General features: G+C 34.6%; 1 protein-coding gene across 7 annotated transcripts in view; it reads left to right on the forward strand.

The window, feature by feature from the left end:
• Window positions 1-17,665, forward strand: part of LOC105488649 (follistatin like 5) — an 813,494-nt gene that overhangs the window by 426,885 nt on the left and 368,944 nt on the right. For 6 of the 7 annotated variants that reach the window (XM_011752911.3, XM_011752910.3, XM_011752909.3 and 3 more), the window contains exon 6: window positions 7,121-7,241. The exons of the other annotated variant lie outside the window; for it this stretch is intronic. In XM_011752911.3, coding sequence (XP_011751213.2) covers window positions 7,121-7,241 — 121 coding nt within the window. The remainder of the gene's footprint in view (window positions 1-7,120; window positions 7,242-17,665) is intronic. 7 annotated transcript variants of the gene reach the window in all.

Raw genomic sequence — 17,665 nt, forward strand, 5'->3', positions numbered from 1 at the left:
AATATGGGGAGCCATAGATTTCACTGGGTCACAGAAACAAACCAGGGTATGAAATACAAAAGCATTTGTCCAGAGTGTTCCTTAGAGGAACATAGGCAACTATTTCTGGCATTGTGGCCCTGTATATTTGGTTCACAGTGTCAGATGAGGGGAGGCACAGCAGGCTTCACTTGGTAGAATGGAGGCCTTACTTTGTCAGCAGCACACAGAGGACTTGAAGTAAAATGGTGCTAACAATATGGAAAATCTTCTTCTTGGCCCTTTCCCCATTTGATAAAATAACACTGATAGAATTTAAGTGAGCAAAGTCATTCCCTTGTGATTATGAAATAAGCTGCTGTATAGAGTATATTGATTTAGGTTTTTCTCCATTTAGATTCTGTCATCTTCATAAGCGGATTTACATTAAAAATGCATATCAGGAGCCGGCGCGGTGGCTCACGCCTGTAATCTCATCACGTTGGGAGGTGGAGGTGGGTGAATCACAAGGTCAGGAGTTCGCGACTGGCCTGGCCAAGATGGTGAAACCCTGTCTCTACTAAAAACACAAAAATTAGCCAAGAACAGTGGCAGCCACCTATAATCCCAGCAACTGGGGAGGCTGAGGCAGGAGAATCACTTGAACCCAGGAGGCAAGCGTGCAGTGAGCCGAGATTGCACCATAGCACTCTAGCCTGGGTGACAGAGCAATACTCTGTCTCAAAAAAAAAAAAAAAAAAGAAAAGAAAAGAAAAGAAAATGTATATTAGAGTAAAATACTTCCCTTATATACACGTATGTCAGCTGTTTATTAAAATAATGAAAAGAACTACTTATTCACAGGATTTAGATTATTATGTTATACATATTTGATTTTAAATACCATTTGATCAATGACTGCCATATGTGAATATACTTACAGAATTAAATTAAAAGTGAGCATAAATAAGAGTGTATATTTTCAAGCTTACAAGATGGGACTGCCAATGAGGTTTTTGCAGCATGTGTATAAATTAAGTATTTTTCTTTAAAAATCATTAGAAATGTTACATGGGGAAATGAACACTTGATCTTTCATTGAGTTCGTAAAGCCTTTCACAATTATAAGTATTTCTAAAAAGGTTCTGGTTTAGTCAACATACTTATTTGCTATGAGATTTATAATAACCATTTTATCTCACAGATAAAATGCTGTTTCAGTGGGACAAACTAAATACAAATAAATAAACACTTGTATGGATAGAAGATTGAGATTAAGTGAGAATTTCCAGGGAATGCCATGGTAATTAATCCTATTTAACATCAGCGAGTATAAAGAACAACGATATTTGTCCAGATCATCCCTTAGAGCAGAATGGACAACTATTTCATGCATTTAAATGCCCATAATCCCATCAGTAATACAAAATAAGGCAGCAGAAACCAGGTGTTTGACTTAGAATGACGTTGTCAATGCCAGGACGTGGATCTTAGTAGTGCTGGCAATTTCCTTGTCATTAGCTAAAGATTGGAGAATAATAAGAGGAACAATGATCACTTAACAGAGAAAGATAAAGCCTGTAACTGTTGCTATGTGCCCAGTTCAAAGCCACAATTAAAAAATTAGTGCTTTCAATTGTACCTGAAAATGTTAGTAATTAGTTTCAGTTATTTTTTAAGTGCTGTTCATAACATACACAAGATAACTATAGTATTAACATTTAGGCTTTAAAATATTAAACATATTGTTTGTAGTATCTTTACATTGTCAAGATGCATTTAAAAACTTGGTATTCATGTTCAGAAAATCTTTGTGAGCCATGTAGGACACCTTAAAAATAAAATACTTTTCTTTCCACCAGTGGTTTAATAAAAATAATGATCTCTCTTCAACTGGTCTTTAAAAAGAATTAAAGATGACTATATTGATTTGTTTTAAATGTTATATTAGGCACTTTAGAAAACCTAAAAGAAAATTTAATTTAATTATTTCCATTCAAATCTTTTAAAAAATACATCTCCAGGCCGGATACAGTGGCTCACACCTGTAATTCCAGCACTTTGGGAGGCTGAGACGGGTGGATCACCTGAGGTCAGGAGTTCAAGACCAGCCTGGCCAACATGGTGAAACCCCGTCTCTATTAAAAATACAAAAATTAGCTGGGCGTGGTGGCAGGCGCCTGTAGTCCCAGCTACTCAGGTGGCTGAGGCAGGAGAATTGCTTGAACCTGGGAGGCAAAGGTTGCTGTGAGCCAAGATCGCACCACTGCACTCCCGTCTGGACAACAAAAGATCGCACCACTGCACTCCCGTCTGGACAACAAAAGTGAAATTCCCTCTCAAAAACAATAACAACAAAATACATCTCTTGTAGGATAGCATTTGTTATATATAATTAAACACATAAAATGTGCAATATTAGTTATTAACTCTCTGTCCTTTCACATGATCTATTTTTTAGAGTACTGCTGATAATATGTAATTATCTCACTTAACAATTAGATTGCATGTTTCCAGTCATCGTCTCTAGAATAAAAACTCCATGAGAGCAGGGACTGTGTCATTCTTATTAACTCACCTTCAGCACTTAGTATAGTTTGGGGCAAATATTGATTGAAAATAAGGGAAAGGAAAGAGAGAGGGAAGAAAGGAAAAAGAAGAGAGGAAGAAAGGGAGGAGACAAGAAGCTGTTCAGACCAAGTAGCCCAGGAACCAACTTATATTGACTGTATGAGAGAAGCATACATCTAATACCTGGAAATGTACATTCTTACCAAAGGGATATACTTATTTTCTTACCTTTGGTCTTTGAAGTAATGTACATGTTTGCAAGTAAAGTAACAATATATCTTCCTCTCCTCAACTTGAATAAGACTCAAATGGGCTTTCTCTTAATTAGAGGAGCACTGGGCACTGAACATATGACTTCAACATGATCATGATTAGTTTGGGGAAAATATTTTTACAAAGGATGGAGAAGAACTCAAATAACTTCAACTTATGAGTGGTGCATTGCTCCTGGGGTTCACGATTGCTGTTTCTCACCTGACCCCACCAAAGAGTAAATAAGTGAACATAGAACTAGAAGATCCTACTTTTCTGTCCTTCTCTCCCCTACACCCATAGCTTCATAGCCATGGCTTGCCTTCACATTATCGAAATCAATCCCATGTCTTGTATATCTTCCATGAAAGTCAGCATAATAATCCTGTACTTCCAAATCTTCCCCTAATCCTAGAAATCTAACACCCATACCTCTCTACACTAGGGAGACAGTACCTTTACATCCACTTCTGGCACATTCAATTCTTCTTCTCACTTTTATTTATTTTTATATCACTTTTCATTCTATGGCAAAATGTATATATATTTACTACTATATTTCTTTGCTCTCCCTTCACCAGCATATGAGTTTCATATGGAAAAGATTTTTGTCTATCTTGTCTGCTGTATTTTCAGGGTTATGGACAATGCCTGACACATAGTAGGTAGTCTGAAAGAATTTGTTGAATGGATGATTAAATAAGTGAGTGAAGGCGAATAGTAAAAACAGTAAAGAGAATAGTTCATTTTGAGGATGTCCAAGGTTTTTTTATTGTTTATTTTGGAACAAAAGAGAATACAGTACCAAGACAGTGAGTCATTCCTGATTTGTTACAGTCCTTGTGCAACTCTGACAATTCTATTACATTGAAGTTCAAAATATACTCCCTCTTCCATGCTGTGTGTCTGAGCTCCCCTGAGGCCATCCATTCTGCTAATACTTCTATTTTTTCACACTGAACCAAACCATTGGGAGGCCCAAGAGTCATATAACTTGACCTCTGACCAGTGAAAAAAAAAGTGTAAAAGATTTTATTTTGATAGCCTTAAGGCTATCCAACTCCTTAAGGAGTTTACCAACTTTGGTAGGTTTGGGAAACATCCTCACCATTTTATCAGAGGTAACAAGTGAAAATCTGCTTGGTCTTTTTGACCAATCAAGATCATAAGATGGTATCTTGTTACCTCTTATACCACTTATTATCTCATATCATTTTATAAGAGGTAAAATGGTATGAGATAACGAATAGCATGAGATCATGAAGTATCATCACGAGATGTTCGAATATGTATTCAAATATATTTAGTGAATCTGGCAGTGTCATGAATTGCTAGTCAAGGATTAACATGTGCCTTTTGAGACATCTACAGTGAGTTTTTTGGAATCAGTGTCAAACACTAAATGAAAGAAGTGCAAGGAACTATCAAAGTCCTACAAGTTTGGATCCCCCGTGCCAAAGAGTGGTTACTGTGGACTGAGGAAGGAAGTCCACTTGTATAGTTTTTCATACTTTCTTTCTGACCATCAAACACTCATGACTGTAAAGCTATAAAAATTCTGGGTATCCGGGGGGCGGAGGTTGCCGTGCGCCGAGATGCGCCACTTCACTCTAGCCTGGGTGACAGAGCAAGACTCTGTCTCAAAACAAACAAGCAAACAAACAAACAAAAACAAAAACAAACACACAGACAAAAATTCGGGATATCTAAACCAATTTTTCCATGCTGATTGAAATGCCCTCTAAACACATAAAACATTATATGTTAAATATGTGGCATTTTTATATCAATTATACCTCAGTAAACATGGGAAAAAAACAGAAAAGAAGAAAAGTCATAGGAAAGTACCTCCCTCACTAGTAGACACCAGAATGTGACAAAGCTTCCCATCAGGACACACGAAGGAGAGAAATAATTACTAAGAATCATGTTTTAAGTGGGGTATTTCATTGACCACTAAAATGAGACAAATGAGCAGACACATATTTGAAATATTTAGAATAAGAAAATTAATCTGCTTTGTCCTATGCATGGATACGCTTCAGTATAGATGATAAGGGCTTAAAAAAATAAGAAGTTTATTAGCCAGGACCGGCTTCTCAAGGTCACACGCATTAAAATGGCCTGCCCAGTGTAAGCTGTATCATCATGACCAAGTCAAGGCCAAGATCAAATCAAGATCAAACTAGTCTTATGCAAGAGCCAGTGGTAAGTATAAAGTGAGAAGTCCAGTATCTTGGTCTAATACATTAAGTTTGTAAAATATTAAAACAGAAATAAACATGAGACAGAAAATGACAAAAGCTTTGCCCCCATCTTTGTGCTCCTCTCTATTTACAAATAAATAAGAGACTAAAAGTCATAAAATGTCTGAACAAAGTCTGGTGCCACTGCATCCCAAATATTACAACGCTAACATCGCACATCTTTAATGCATAAAGGGATAGAATTGTGCACACTGCCCCTACTCCTAGCCCCCAGGAAAAGTCAAAAGGCATTTTCTATGATCTAACCAGTAACAAATGGAGAATGACTGAGAGCTCTGTTGCTTTCTAAATAGAAAAATGGTTATATATTATATATATATATATATAAAACATATATTATATATATAAAAATATATTTTATTAAGCTTATAGAAGAGATGGCTTCAGCATTAGGTAGTTTTGTTAACCCAACCAGCTGGACTGTGCAAAGGTTTAGGTCTTGCCATCTACAAGTTCTATGTATATGGGTCAGTTAAACCAGATAAGCTTTCTGCCTTTTTTCTTCTTCAAGGTAACAAATAATCAGCTTAACCAATATAATTTTAACACTGGTACATACACAAAAATAAAGAACTCACTGAGTTGCAAAAGTTCTATTTAGCACCGCATGTGCTAACATTACATATCACTGTTAAGCTGGCTAGAGAGGGTGCTGGAGGCTCCTGTGACCCAGATGCTTAGCTCCATTTTCAGAGTTATCTCCTCAGCCTATCTACACTCAGACATCATGAAACGTTCAACACAGGAGTGTTCCAGAAAAGGTGAAAAAATAGCTCAAAAGCATCTGAGGATTTTTAGAAAGTAGCATCGCCAATCTGCCTTTGCTGTACTAAAGAAAGTCCAAGACATTCTGCTCCACCAAAAGAAACGATAATTCATTGTGAATGTGCAACCATAACATGCACAAGCCAATGTCTGGAAGTCTGCAGTGAATTATTTAAAGAAGCAATGCATTATGTAAAAATTACTATTTTTAATGTTAAATGATCACTTTTGAGTATATGCTGTATGTTACGTCTTACACCTGACTCTATGTGTGTGTGTGTGTAAATCTTCACATTCATTTTCTAACTGAGGAAAGCTTAAATGATTTGCCAGAAATTATTGAGGTATTAAATGGCGTTGGCAGGTCCCGAACCCAGAGCCACCTGATTTTGAAGCCTTCGTTTTCTGATTATACTGCACTACCTTTCAAACAAACCAACCAACCACTGTGATGCACAGCTTCAAGCAATACAAACCCCTGCCTTTGTATGTGAGAGAGTATGAAAAACCACGGACACAGCTATGCAGCTACCACAATAGAAATGTCTGAAAAATCTTGGGAAGCTCTGTTATATGACAGGAAATAGTCAAAATCAGTAGAGTACCAAAAAGCTGCAGCCACAGTCCATAGACTAGAGCACAGACTAGAAAAGAAGTTTGATGATTTTCTTCACTCACGCCTGGATAGATTTTCATCATCAATTGGTGCATTAATTCTATCTGGCTCCTGGAAACAGTCATTTGCTTAATAGCTCTTTTGTGACCGAGGGAATTCATGCACAATCTCAAATGACTTAACTTCCAGCTGGGGAGGAGTTTAGGCAGAGAAGAAAAAAATAACCTAACTTCATTATTTTACAAATCGTACAAGCAAAAAAGTTGGAAAAAACTGTCTCACTATTTCTGTTGGGAAAGACCGCTGTTTTATTTTGACATAGGTCACCGAGACACAGGAGGCAATTTTCATACAGAAGTATTTCCTTGAGGCAGTATAAATGGAGCAAAGAAAATGCATGAAATACAAAATGTTCTTTAAATGTTCAGATGTGTTGCATCTCACTGTGAAACTTTTATATTAGAACATTTGAACAAAATTGTAATTACCTATCTTAACATCATAACTTTATATCTTTGAAAAGGTTAAAAATAATTGTTCAATAACTAAAAACCTGGATTTTTCCAAAATTGAGTTCTTTGCCCTGCTGCAGACATGAAATGATCTATTATGTGATTATTACATATAATAAATTATATTATAGAAATTTTAAGATACAAATATAAAGGTATGGTTATAATTTTCTTGTTAGGTGATAAAACAGGAGGAACTTGGCAAGGATCTCTTTGATTGTACTTTGTATGATTTATTGAAATACGATGATTTCAATGCTGACAAGCACCTGGCTCTTGAAGAATTTTATAGAGCATTCCGTGAGTACAAGATTCATTCTCCAATTTCTCTTTGTTCTTTTTCCTGTTGCTTTACACAATATGGTCTGTTTGCTTGCTCTCATAGTACAAGCTGTTTCTTAAGCAAAGTTATATAATTTAGTGAATTTAAGTTTCAAGTTGTATTGAAACATAGAGAAAAGCTAAGGGATTCAGTAGTTCTGAAATGAACAGTTAGAAATATTTGATAACTATGAATATCATCAATTCTCATTGATTATAGTTTAAGACATTAGGTTCTCAATGCTGCTTCCAAGATTATTTTAGAGCAGGAGGAGCTTTTCACCAGTTATCACCATGTATCAAAAACAATTATTTACACAGTCAAATTTTTTAACTTCATTGGAAAACCAAAATGGATTAACAGATGTAGTTTGCATGTATTTGAAGGGCAATGATTGACATTCGAATGAAGAGTTTTATTTTTATTAAAGTACTTTGGAAAAATTGATACATGTTTGAATTGCCAAAGTGTGTCTTCAGATTGACTAAATGTGTTTTTTAGAACAGCGTCATAAAGATGACTTGATTAACCAAAATTACGTACCAGGTTATTCTTTAAAAATAATTCAAAGAGGCCACTAATGGGTGGCTTATGCCTGCAATCCCAGCACTTTGGGAGGCCGAGGTGGGCGGATCACCTGAGGTCAGGAGTTCAAGACCAGCCTGGCTAACATGGTGAAAACTCGTCTCTACTACAAACACAAAAATTAGCTGGGCGTGATGCCACGTGCCTGTAATCCCAGCTACTCGGGAGACTGAGAAAGGAGAATCACTTGAACCCAGGGGCGGAGGTTACAGTGAGCCAAGATGGTACCATTGCACTCCAGCCTGGGTGACAGAGCAAGACTCCATGGCAATAATAATAATAATTAATAATAATAATATAATTGAAAGAGAAAGGACTAAGAAACAATCAACAACAACAACAAAAACAAAAACAAGGATTTAGAAGCTATGTGTAAAAGAAAGACAAGTAAATTTACTAGTTGGTATTAGAAAATCACCAAAAATTCAGAACTCGAAACCAAAATTCTTTTTCTTTTTTTTTTTTTTCCAGAAAAGATAGGAAGTAGAATATGTACTTGCCGGTAAAAAGGTCTTTTTTGAATTATGCCCCTGACATTTAGCCATTTATCAGCTGTCTGATGTTGGAGAAGTTACTTAAATATATTTTTCTTCTTAAAAATTCATATAAATAAAGATAATATTTTTACTCTATGATAATTTTTATTTAAGCACTGTATTATATTTTATGTGATCGTTTATATAAGCAAAATAATATATGAAAAATAGTTGTAGCTTATAAATTTTTAAATCATGATAAAAATACACTCTTTGGATATGGTTAAGTTGTATTTTCACTTTAAGTTACTAAGCAGAATACAACACAGGATGATCCCGTAAACTGTTAGTTCTTTATAAGGGTATTGTTAGGTTAGGTACTTTTCAAAAATGATAAAATGAAAGCAGCATTGGCAGGATGTGGTGGCTCATGCCTGTAATCCCAGCACTTTGGGAGACTGAGGCAGGCAGATCACCTAAGGTCAGGAGTTTGAGACCAGCCTGGTCACCATGGAGAAACCCAGTCTCTACTAAAAATAAAAAAATTAGCCGGGCATGGTGGCAGGTGCCTGTAATCCCAGCTACTCAGGAGGCTGAGGCAGGAGAATCGCTTGAACCCAGGAGGCAAAGGTTGAAGTGAGCCAAGATCATGCAAATTGCACTCCAGCCTGGACAACAGAGTGAGACTCTGTCTCCAAAAAATAAAAAAAATAAAAAGAACGCAGCATTATTATTCTACTTTATATAAAGGAGGTGAAATACACAGAAATTAACAAATAGGTGACTGAGTTTCTAATCAAACTCACGTTGTCCTAATTATGAAGTCTATGTGTTTTTCTCTGTGCTTCCTGCTATAGTGGGCATTCTTTTGTGTGCTCATGATGGCAGGATAACAGGGAGAAAATGTGGTTTGTCAGGGAAAAACTTATGTGTGCATATAATCGTGTGTGTGTGTGTGTGTGTGTGTGCATATGTCTGTATGAATGATACTATCATACAAAATAGAAGGGAATAGGTGTTATTTAAAAAGCCTATAAAATATTACGTAAGTTGAAAATATGATATTTAGTTTTGGAAATCAGGGATACCTTATGAAGGTGGTGGAAATTAAATAATTAAATTAATCTTAAGGACAAGTGAACTTAAACTTTTGGAGATGCGCAAAGGGTAGTGAACAGAAAGAACAACATAAATAAAAAGGCAGATATTTGATATATCAGAGTATTTAGAAAAAGCTAACCCAACTGCACTATCTGTTGCAGTTTGAAATTTTATGAAAATGTAGAAATTATTTTGGGTATTTGACCAGTTTTAATAAATAAGCAGTCTAATCTCCTAACCGCTACCTCCATCTCTCAACAGAAAGATACCTAGACTTGACTAATAAAAGTAGTCAAAATCTACAGCCGTGCTTGGAAATCATTTCAATAGTATATAGTTTACCCAGCATCAACAAGAGTATTAAATGGATATGTTTGTGTAAGATATTTATTCAAAATAGAGTTATTGTTGGTGGTGTGATAGTGGAAGAGAAACAATAAAAATACATGAATGAGTAATATGTTATTTTTATGATAGCCAGCAAAGACGCTGAAAAGCGATCCCTGGCCCGATCAGTAAAAATAATCTTGCCTAGAATACTACTGCTTGCACCTGTCAAGGGGAAAAATAATCCTGTGTTTTTGGATGTAACTTGATGTTGCTAAAGAAATAAGGTACATCAGAACATTGTCCTTATAAATAACATTTTACAAGTCAGAAACCTAAATAATCAATAAAAAGCTTTGATAAAGATATAGTAAAACACATTACATATAAAGTACTAGGGAATATTGAATTTGGATAGAAGGCAATCTATGTGGATTTCATTAACTATTAGAAAGTAATATGGTAAAAATTTTATGGAAATTATTTGTAGTAAATACAATGAATTTAGTGAATATAGTAATGATTCTACCATTAGGTCAAATTTATGTATAATACGAAAGGTCATAAAGAGATGTCATAAAGAGATGTTAGTTCGGTAATGAAATTGCTTGGCAATCAGCAATCATGAGATTGCTTTTTCTTTTTAGATAATCAAAACTATTCCATAACAATGATAAAATGATGTTCACAACATCATTTAGTGGAAATAATGTTTTTCTAAGTAATGCTGCAATTACAGGAAATATTTTAATATTCTTTTTGGTCTCACTGAGCAAACTTCTTCTAAGGTATTACATTTTCAGTGCTTCACCCTTATTTAAACTAGGCATCAAACTATATAGTGATTCCTCAGAGATACAGAACTGACCTGTGTGGATTGTGTCTGCATTAGTGAGAAGATATTTATACTTTAATGAGAATTATAAACACACCCATTTCTTTCTCTCCCTCCATAAAACTACCTGATAACTAAATCCACTTGGGTTTTGTGAATTTTAGTGACAGGATTTGTATAATGACATGATTTTACAAAGTTGTAAAATACTAAGGTATCATGAATAAAAAATGTATAACACTAATGGGAAAAGGAATCTATTCAAAAATCATGTATTATGTACCTTTGTGTATAGGGTGTTGTGATAGTCACAGCTACTTACAAAGATAAGTTTCCTTTCCCCTAGGAGTATATAATCTCAGACGGACAGTGATCAAAATGACAGATGTAGTAAGACTAAAAAGGAGGCATTTTTTCCATATCCAGGATGCATTCCTCCACATACTTTATAAACAGAAGCTCAGAAAGCTAAAAAAGTCTTAAGTGAATATCTAGAGGGATAAACTAAGGCAGAAGAAGTTAGAAACCTATCATGATCTATTAATTGTTTTCTGGTGGATACAAAGGTAGACAGATTTCTTGAGTTCCAGGTTCTTACTCTCTGCCATGATATAAAATGGAAGATAGTAAAGGGTAATCTGCAAACAGGAAAAAGTTAATGGCAAAAAAATAGCACATTATCAAGTATTCTTATATTATTGCAGTGTTATTACAGAAGATATAAGGTGTTTTTCAAAAATACCTTTTTTCTTTGTGGATTAGATAAATTATTTTAATATTTTACCATAGGTATTGAATGGTCAATTATTTAATTTTTCTTCATATTTTTGATATTGTTAATAATTTTTAAAAATTGATTTTTACTAACATATTTAAAATAAATCCTTATAGTGTGCTTCAAGTATTTCATATCATGCCTTGTTTGATTAACAGACTTGGAAAGCTATTTAACAGGATCCAATAAATAGTAAGTTTAGTGACATACTTTTGTATATAGAGAGGAAATAGCAAATTCTCTGGTAAGATGGGAAGGTGGTGTACATCCTTCACCCTGGATTTTGTTGTCATGAGTATATTCAGTAAAGTGTGTTCATTTTCCGGTGCAAAAGTTTCTCGTAGAATTAAAAATGAGTTAATAGTCCTATTATTCTATACCAAGTGCTAAATATTTCCTTGTCTTCCAATTCAAATTTAATCGAATTATAACATTAAGTATGATTTGCATGGGATACTATACTTCTGATTTAAATCTGTCAGTAAGTACAAGTGATTTGCTATCACACAAGATGACCACACACTAATTGAGGCATTTAACTTCAGAAGTGATGTTCAAAAAAATGCCTTTATTTGCTTAGGTTATGAAACTCAATTGAAATGATGAAGTGATGTTATATGCTTATTGCTTTTAGAAATGAATTACTTCATTTAGAGTTTCTAGATAATCAAGAGTGGTATAATTGACTACTACACAGAGAAAGAATTTTTGTTTTGAAACTGCTTCCTATGTACTTCATTTCCTGAGTTAAATAATGAATTACTTTGACTGTAGTACTAAACCTTAAAATTTTGTGAAGTCTTATGAGGAGTAAGAACTTTTAAAACTGTATGAGATGTTTTGGTAAATGTGATAGATTTTTGAAGTGTTATTAAACTGTTCTAAGTTGCAGCTCCCAAAACCATATACATATATATGTACTTTAGGATGTGTATGTATTTTTGTGTGTTCAACTTCTAATGTTAAACTATTAAAAATTTCTGTTAATTCAACATGATCTTTATATATACAAATATCCAAAAGAAGATATGTTTCTAGTAGGCATAAAAATAATTAAGTTTTTGTCAGTAAAATACATCAATTGTGAACATCATATTAACATCAATTAATATGACATTAATTGTATGAGTTCTATTGTTCTTTCTTTAAAAGAAGTAACTATAATTCTAAAATTCTAAAATATTTTAAAAAATTTTAAATCACCTAATTATTAATGCTTGTATTCAAAATGTTATCACTCTGTATGAAACACTTCTTAGTGCAATATAGATTTGATAATGACATTATGAGGAAAATAAAACCCATTTTCCAGGGAAAGCAGAACTGCTACACTAAACTATTACATATTGAAATCTTCTAATAATTAGAAAAATAAAAATGAATATTACATTACCATTCATAGATATTAGATCATTAGTATATGAAAACCTTTATTTGAGAAAAATAGCAGACGTTAGTGAACAAAATTAAGATGTTGCACTAATGTAGGCTAAAAGTGATGATGGGGCCAGAACCAAAGAAGCAACAGTAAAAACGAAGGAATGTGACCGTGTCTGCGAAATAGCTTATAAACAGAATTAACTTGAATTGCTGAGTGATTAGATATACATGACAGGGAGAGGACTTGAGTCAAGGATAATGCCCAGATTTCTAGCTTGCCTACTAAGGTGAGTGGTGTTTCTGTTTATTAAAGCAGGGGTCACAGGAAGAGATGCAAGTTTAGGGAAAGACATTGAGTTAAATTTTGGACATGTTGGTATATTTTTTAAAAATACACAAACTTCTGTTTGGAGAATATTGTGATTCGAGTAGGTGACCTCAGCCAGAAATAAAGATAGGGAATATACAGATAGAAACTGAAGCTCTGTCAGAAGGCTGGGTCATTCAAGATGAGCATGTAAAGAGAGAAAGAACAAGCAAAAGTGGAGGAGTTGAGAACCATCTTAGTGGCTATCATAACAAAATATGGTAGACAGGTGGCTTCAGCAATAGAAATTTATGTCTCATAGTTCTTGAGATGGGAAAGTCTAAGATCAAGGTACCAGTCAATTCAGTGTCTGGTGAGGGCTGTCTTCCTGGCTTGTAAGCAAATGCCTGCCTTCTTGCTGCATTGTCACTGAAGAGAGAGAACGCTCTCTGATGTCTCATTTTATAAGGACACAAAACCTATCAGATTAGGACCCACCCTAATGACCTCATTAAACCTTAACGTTATTTTAGGTCCTATCTCCCAATATAGTCACATTGAGGGTTAGGGCATTAACATATGAAGTTGGAGGAGACACAATTCAGTCCATACCAGAATTAAAACTGAAATGCATTTTAACGGGTGGTGTCCAAAGCAGGGCACCACCATGACATTTTACTAAGGAAGAATTGATGAACATTTTTCAAAGCTGAGTCCAAGGCAAAAAATAGTGAATTCTTCTTGGCCACTAGGTTTGGCAGTAAGGAACTTAATGGTAGCTTTGGTAATGAGACTTTCAATATAGATGTAGGGGCAGAAGCAAAAGTACTGATGGTTGAGAGGTTGGATGTAAGAAAACTGAAAAAACAATAATGCTGGATAAAGGAGCAGAGAATATAAGCATCCATCAAGTATGAATGTATTTAGGTAAAATCCAAAACAGCTAAAACTACTCTATGGTTTTAGAAGTTAATATGATGGTAGCTTTTGCAAGAAAGGAAAAGGAATGGGATGAAAACATCAGGTCATCTATGGTGCTGGAAATCTATCATCTATCATCTATCTATCTATCTATCTATCTATCTATCTATCTATCTATCTATCATCTATCTATCTATCTATCATCTATCTATATTTAACATCCATAGTGGTTTCACAGGCATCCTTACTTTGTTCAAATGTACTGATTTATACATCATAATGTGTCACTATTTTGTATCTCTGCCATTTAAAAAATAAAACAACAAAATTTGCCAGGGCAACTGAGCTCATGAATTATCTGGCATAGAGCTCATGAATTATCTCTGAAAGACTAAACCTTGCATTCAAACACAAAGGCATCAATAATTCCAAGCTTACCCTGATTTGGGAATCATTGTGTTAGATGTTATAGCTACTACAAGATAATCCCATATATACAGATTATCGTAATATGAAATCTTGCAGCAATTGAATCACCTGACATATTTGGAGAATAACTCTTCTATTACATAGTAGCATTACAAAATTAATAATGTGCATGTTGGTTTGCATGATTATCCTTTTTTTTTTTTTTTTTTTTTTTTGAGCTAAGTTTTCCCTCTGTCACCCAGGCTGGAGTGCAGTGACACTATGATAGCTCACTGCAGCCTTCAGCTCCTGGGCTCAAGCAATCCTCCCATTTCAGCCTCCCAAGTAGTTAAGACTACAGGAGTGTGCCACCTCATTTGGCTAATTTATTTATTTATTTAGTAGAGATGGGACTTTTCTATGTTGCCCAGCCTGGTCTCAAACTCTTGCCTTCAAGTGAGCCTCCCAAAGTGCTGGGATTACAAGTGTGAGTCCCTGTGCTAGGGCTGATTATAACACATTTTATGTTAGAGTTCATAGCTATTCCCTGGCTATTTTGGGAAATACCACTCAGCATCATTTCCTTGCTTTCTACTCTGTGTTGCTGTTGCTATCTGGGTTCTTAGGGAAAAGATTTTCCAAAATGATTGCTGAGACCCAGCCTATAGACATGTATTCCAAAAGGACAGTTTTTTGCTCCTAAACATAGGAAATTATTTTTATACGCCAACTGTAATGGAAAGAGAGAAAGAGAAGCAATACCAATTTCAACTAAATTTTTTTTTAAGTTTTAGGTTTTCCCATTGTAAAATAACCCCATCCTTCATTATGTCCTTTAATCTCCCATTTGTAAGGTTATCTTAATGGGTTGCCGCTATTGTGCCTTTAGGGTTCTTTTTTTCACCTATAGTATCTGGCATTCCCCACACTCTGATCTCTAACTGGTACATTTTGCTTGCTAATGTAATGGTTTATAATCCTAAAAGCAGACACAATTAGACAGTTCAAGTGAAACATTTATCGTATTTATTTCTTTAAGTATTTACTTATTTGTCATACACATATTAATAGAGTAAGGTCTTTTCTGACTCTAAGTGTAATTGCAGTACAATACAATGAGAATTGACCAATCATTCTTATTTTCCACACTGTACCATATATTGTCAGTCATAACTTACTGCATCTAACCTAAAATTTCTTTCCACTGATGACAGTATAGTTATCTTAGGTAGGATTTGCCCGAGGATTATGTTTCAGACCTTTTTAGATTCCACGTATAAGTGAGACCATACAGTAATTTTTTTAAATGCAAATGAATATCATCTTTTAATGGCTGCCATTGTTTGAAAGTATCATAATTTTTAAAATTTTGAAGGTAATACTCTATTTATTATCATGCCCAAACTATCACTTTTATACCTAGAGAAACACTGTCTATTGAAACATAATACAAACAAAAAATGCTGGCCATCCTAATAATTTGACATTTTCTAGCAGTCACGTTAAAAAAAGAAAAATCAGGCAAAATTGATTTTAATAACATTTTACCTCCTTAAACACATCCAAAATATTATTATCATATCAACATGAACATTAAGTGTATATTATTCATTCTTTTTTCTTACCAAGTCTTTGAAACCTGGTGTATATTTGACATTATTACAGTACAACATATCTCAATTGGATAAGCCAAATGTTCAACAGCCACATGTAGTTAATTACTGGCTACCCTGTTGGACAGTGGAATATTAGAGTGTCAAATGATAACAACTTCCCTATCTAAAATTTTATTCCAATTATTTTAAATATGAATTTAAGTGCACATTCCATTTGTACATGAATAACATGGTGTGAACTTTGTATTAATATTTATTTTTCAGAAATTCAGAAAAACATATATTAAAATGAATGTAATTTCATCTAAGGGACGAACATACTTGTATATATCCTCAACATAAATAGAATATTTACTTCAGAAAGAGTTACATCAAATGTATTTATTGTACCGTATTTTTTGGATTCGGAGATGTGTTTGTCACATGGGTATATGCTGTAATGGTGGGGACTGGGCTTCTAGTGTACCCGTTACCTGAAGGGAAGATTTTACCAAGTAAGTAATTTTTCAACTCTCACTCCCCTCACACCCTCCGAGTATATTATCTTTCTCCATCTTTTTTTTTTTTTTTTTTTTTGGAGATGGAATCTCGCTCTGTTGCCCAGGCTGAAGTGCAGTGGCCCAATCTCAGCTCACTGCAAGCTCCGTCTCCCGGGTTCACGCCATTCTCCTGCCTCAGCCTCCCAAGTAGCTGGGACTACAGGCGCCTGCCACCATGCCCGGCTAATTTTTTGTATTTTTAGTAGAGATGGGGTTTCACCATGTTAGCCAGGATGGTCTTGATCTCCTGACCTTGTGATTCGCCCGCCTCGGCCTCCCAAAGTGTTGGAATTACAGGCGTGAGCCACCGCGCCTGGCCTATTATCTTTCTCTTTATGTCCATGTGTACCCATTATTTAGCTCCCACTTATAAATGAGAGCATGTTATACACGATTTTCTGCTTCTGTGTTAGTTTGCTTAGGATGATGGCATCCAACTGTATCCATGTTGCTGCAAAGGACTTGACTTCATTCATTTTTATGAAATACTGCATAGTATTTCACGGTAAATATGTACTACATTTTTTTAAAATCCAGTCAACCATTGGAGGACACTTAGGTTGACTCCATGACTTTGCTATTGTGAATAGTGCTGCAATAAACATAGGAGTGTAGGTGTCTTTTTAATATAATGATTTCCTTTCTTTTAGGTAGATAGATACCAAGTAGTGGGGTTCATGGGCCAAATGGTAGTTCTACTTTTAGTTCTTTGAAGTATCTCCATACTGCTTTCCATAGTGGTTGAACTAATTTACATCCCCACCAACACTGTATAAGTGTTCCCTTTTCTCTGCATCCATGCCAACATCTGTTGTTTTTTGACTTTTTAGTAACAGCCATTCTGACTGGTGTAAGATGGTATTTTATTGTGATTTAAATTTGCATTTATCCAATGCTTAGTGATGTTAAACATTTTTTTATGTATTTCTTTTTTTGCCACTTGTATGTCTTCTTTTGAGAAACATTTTTCATGTCCTTTGCTCAGTTCAATAAAATATATTTAATGCCACCATGTACAAGTTTTTTCAATAAGGGCATTTTTCAAATGCCCTTATTGATGGTCATTTAAATAATGTATTTTCTGTCCATAGTTAGTACCTTAAAAATAGCTTTTCTAATTTTTAAAATAATC

This window comes from Macaca nemestrina, chromosome 3 (genome assembly GCF_043159975.1).
Source record: "Macaca nemestrina isolate mMacNem1 chromosome 3, mMacNem.hap1, whole genome shotgun sequence".
NCBI classification, from domain to species: domain Eukaryota; kingdom Metazoa; phylum Chordata; class Mammalia; order Primates; family Cercopithecidae; genus Macaca; species Macaca nemestrina.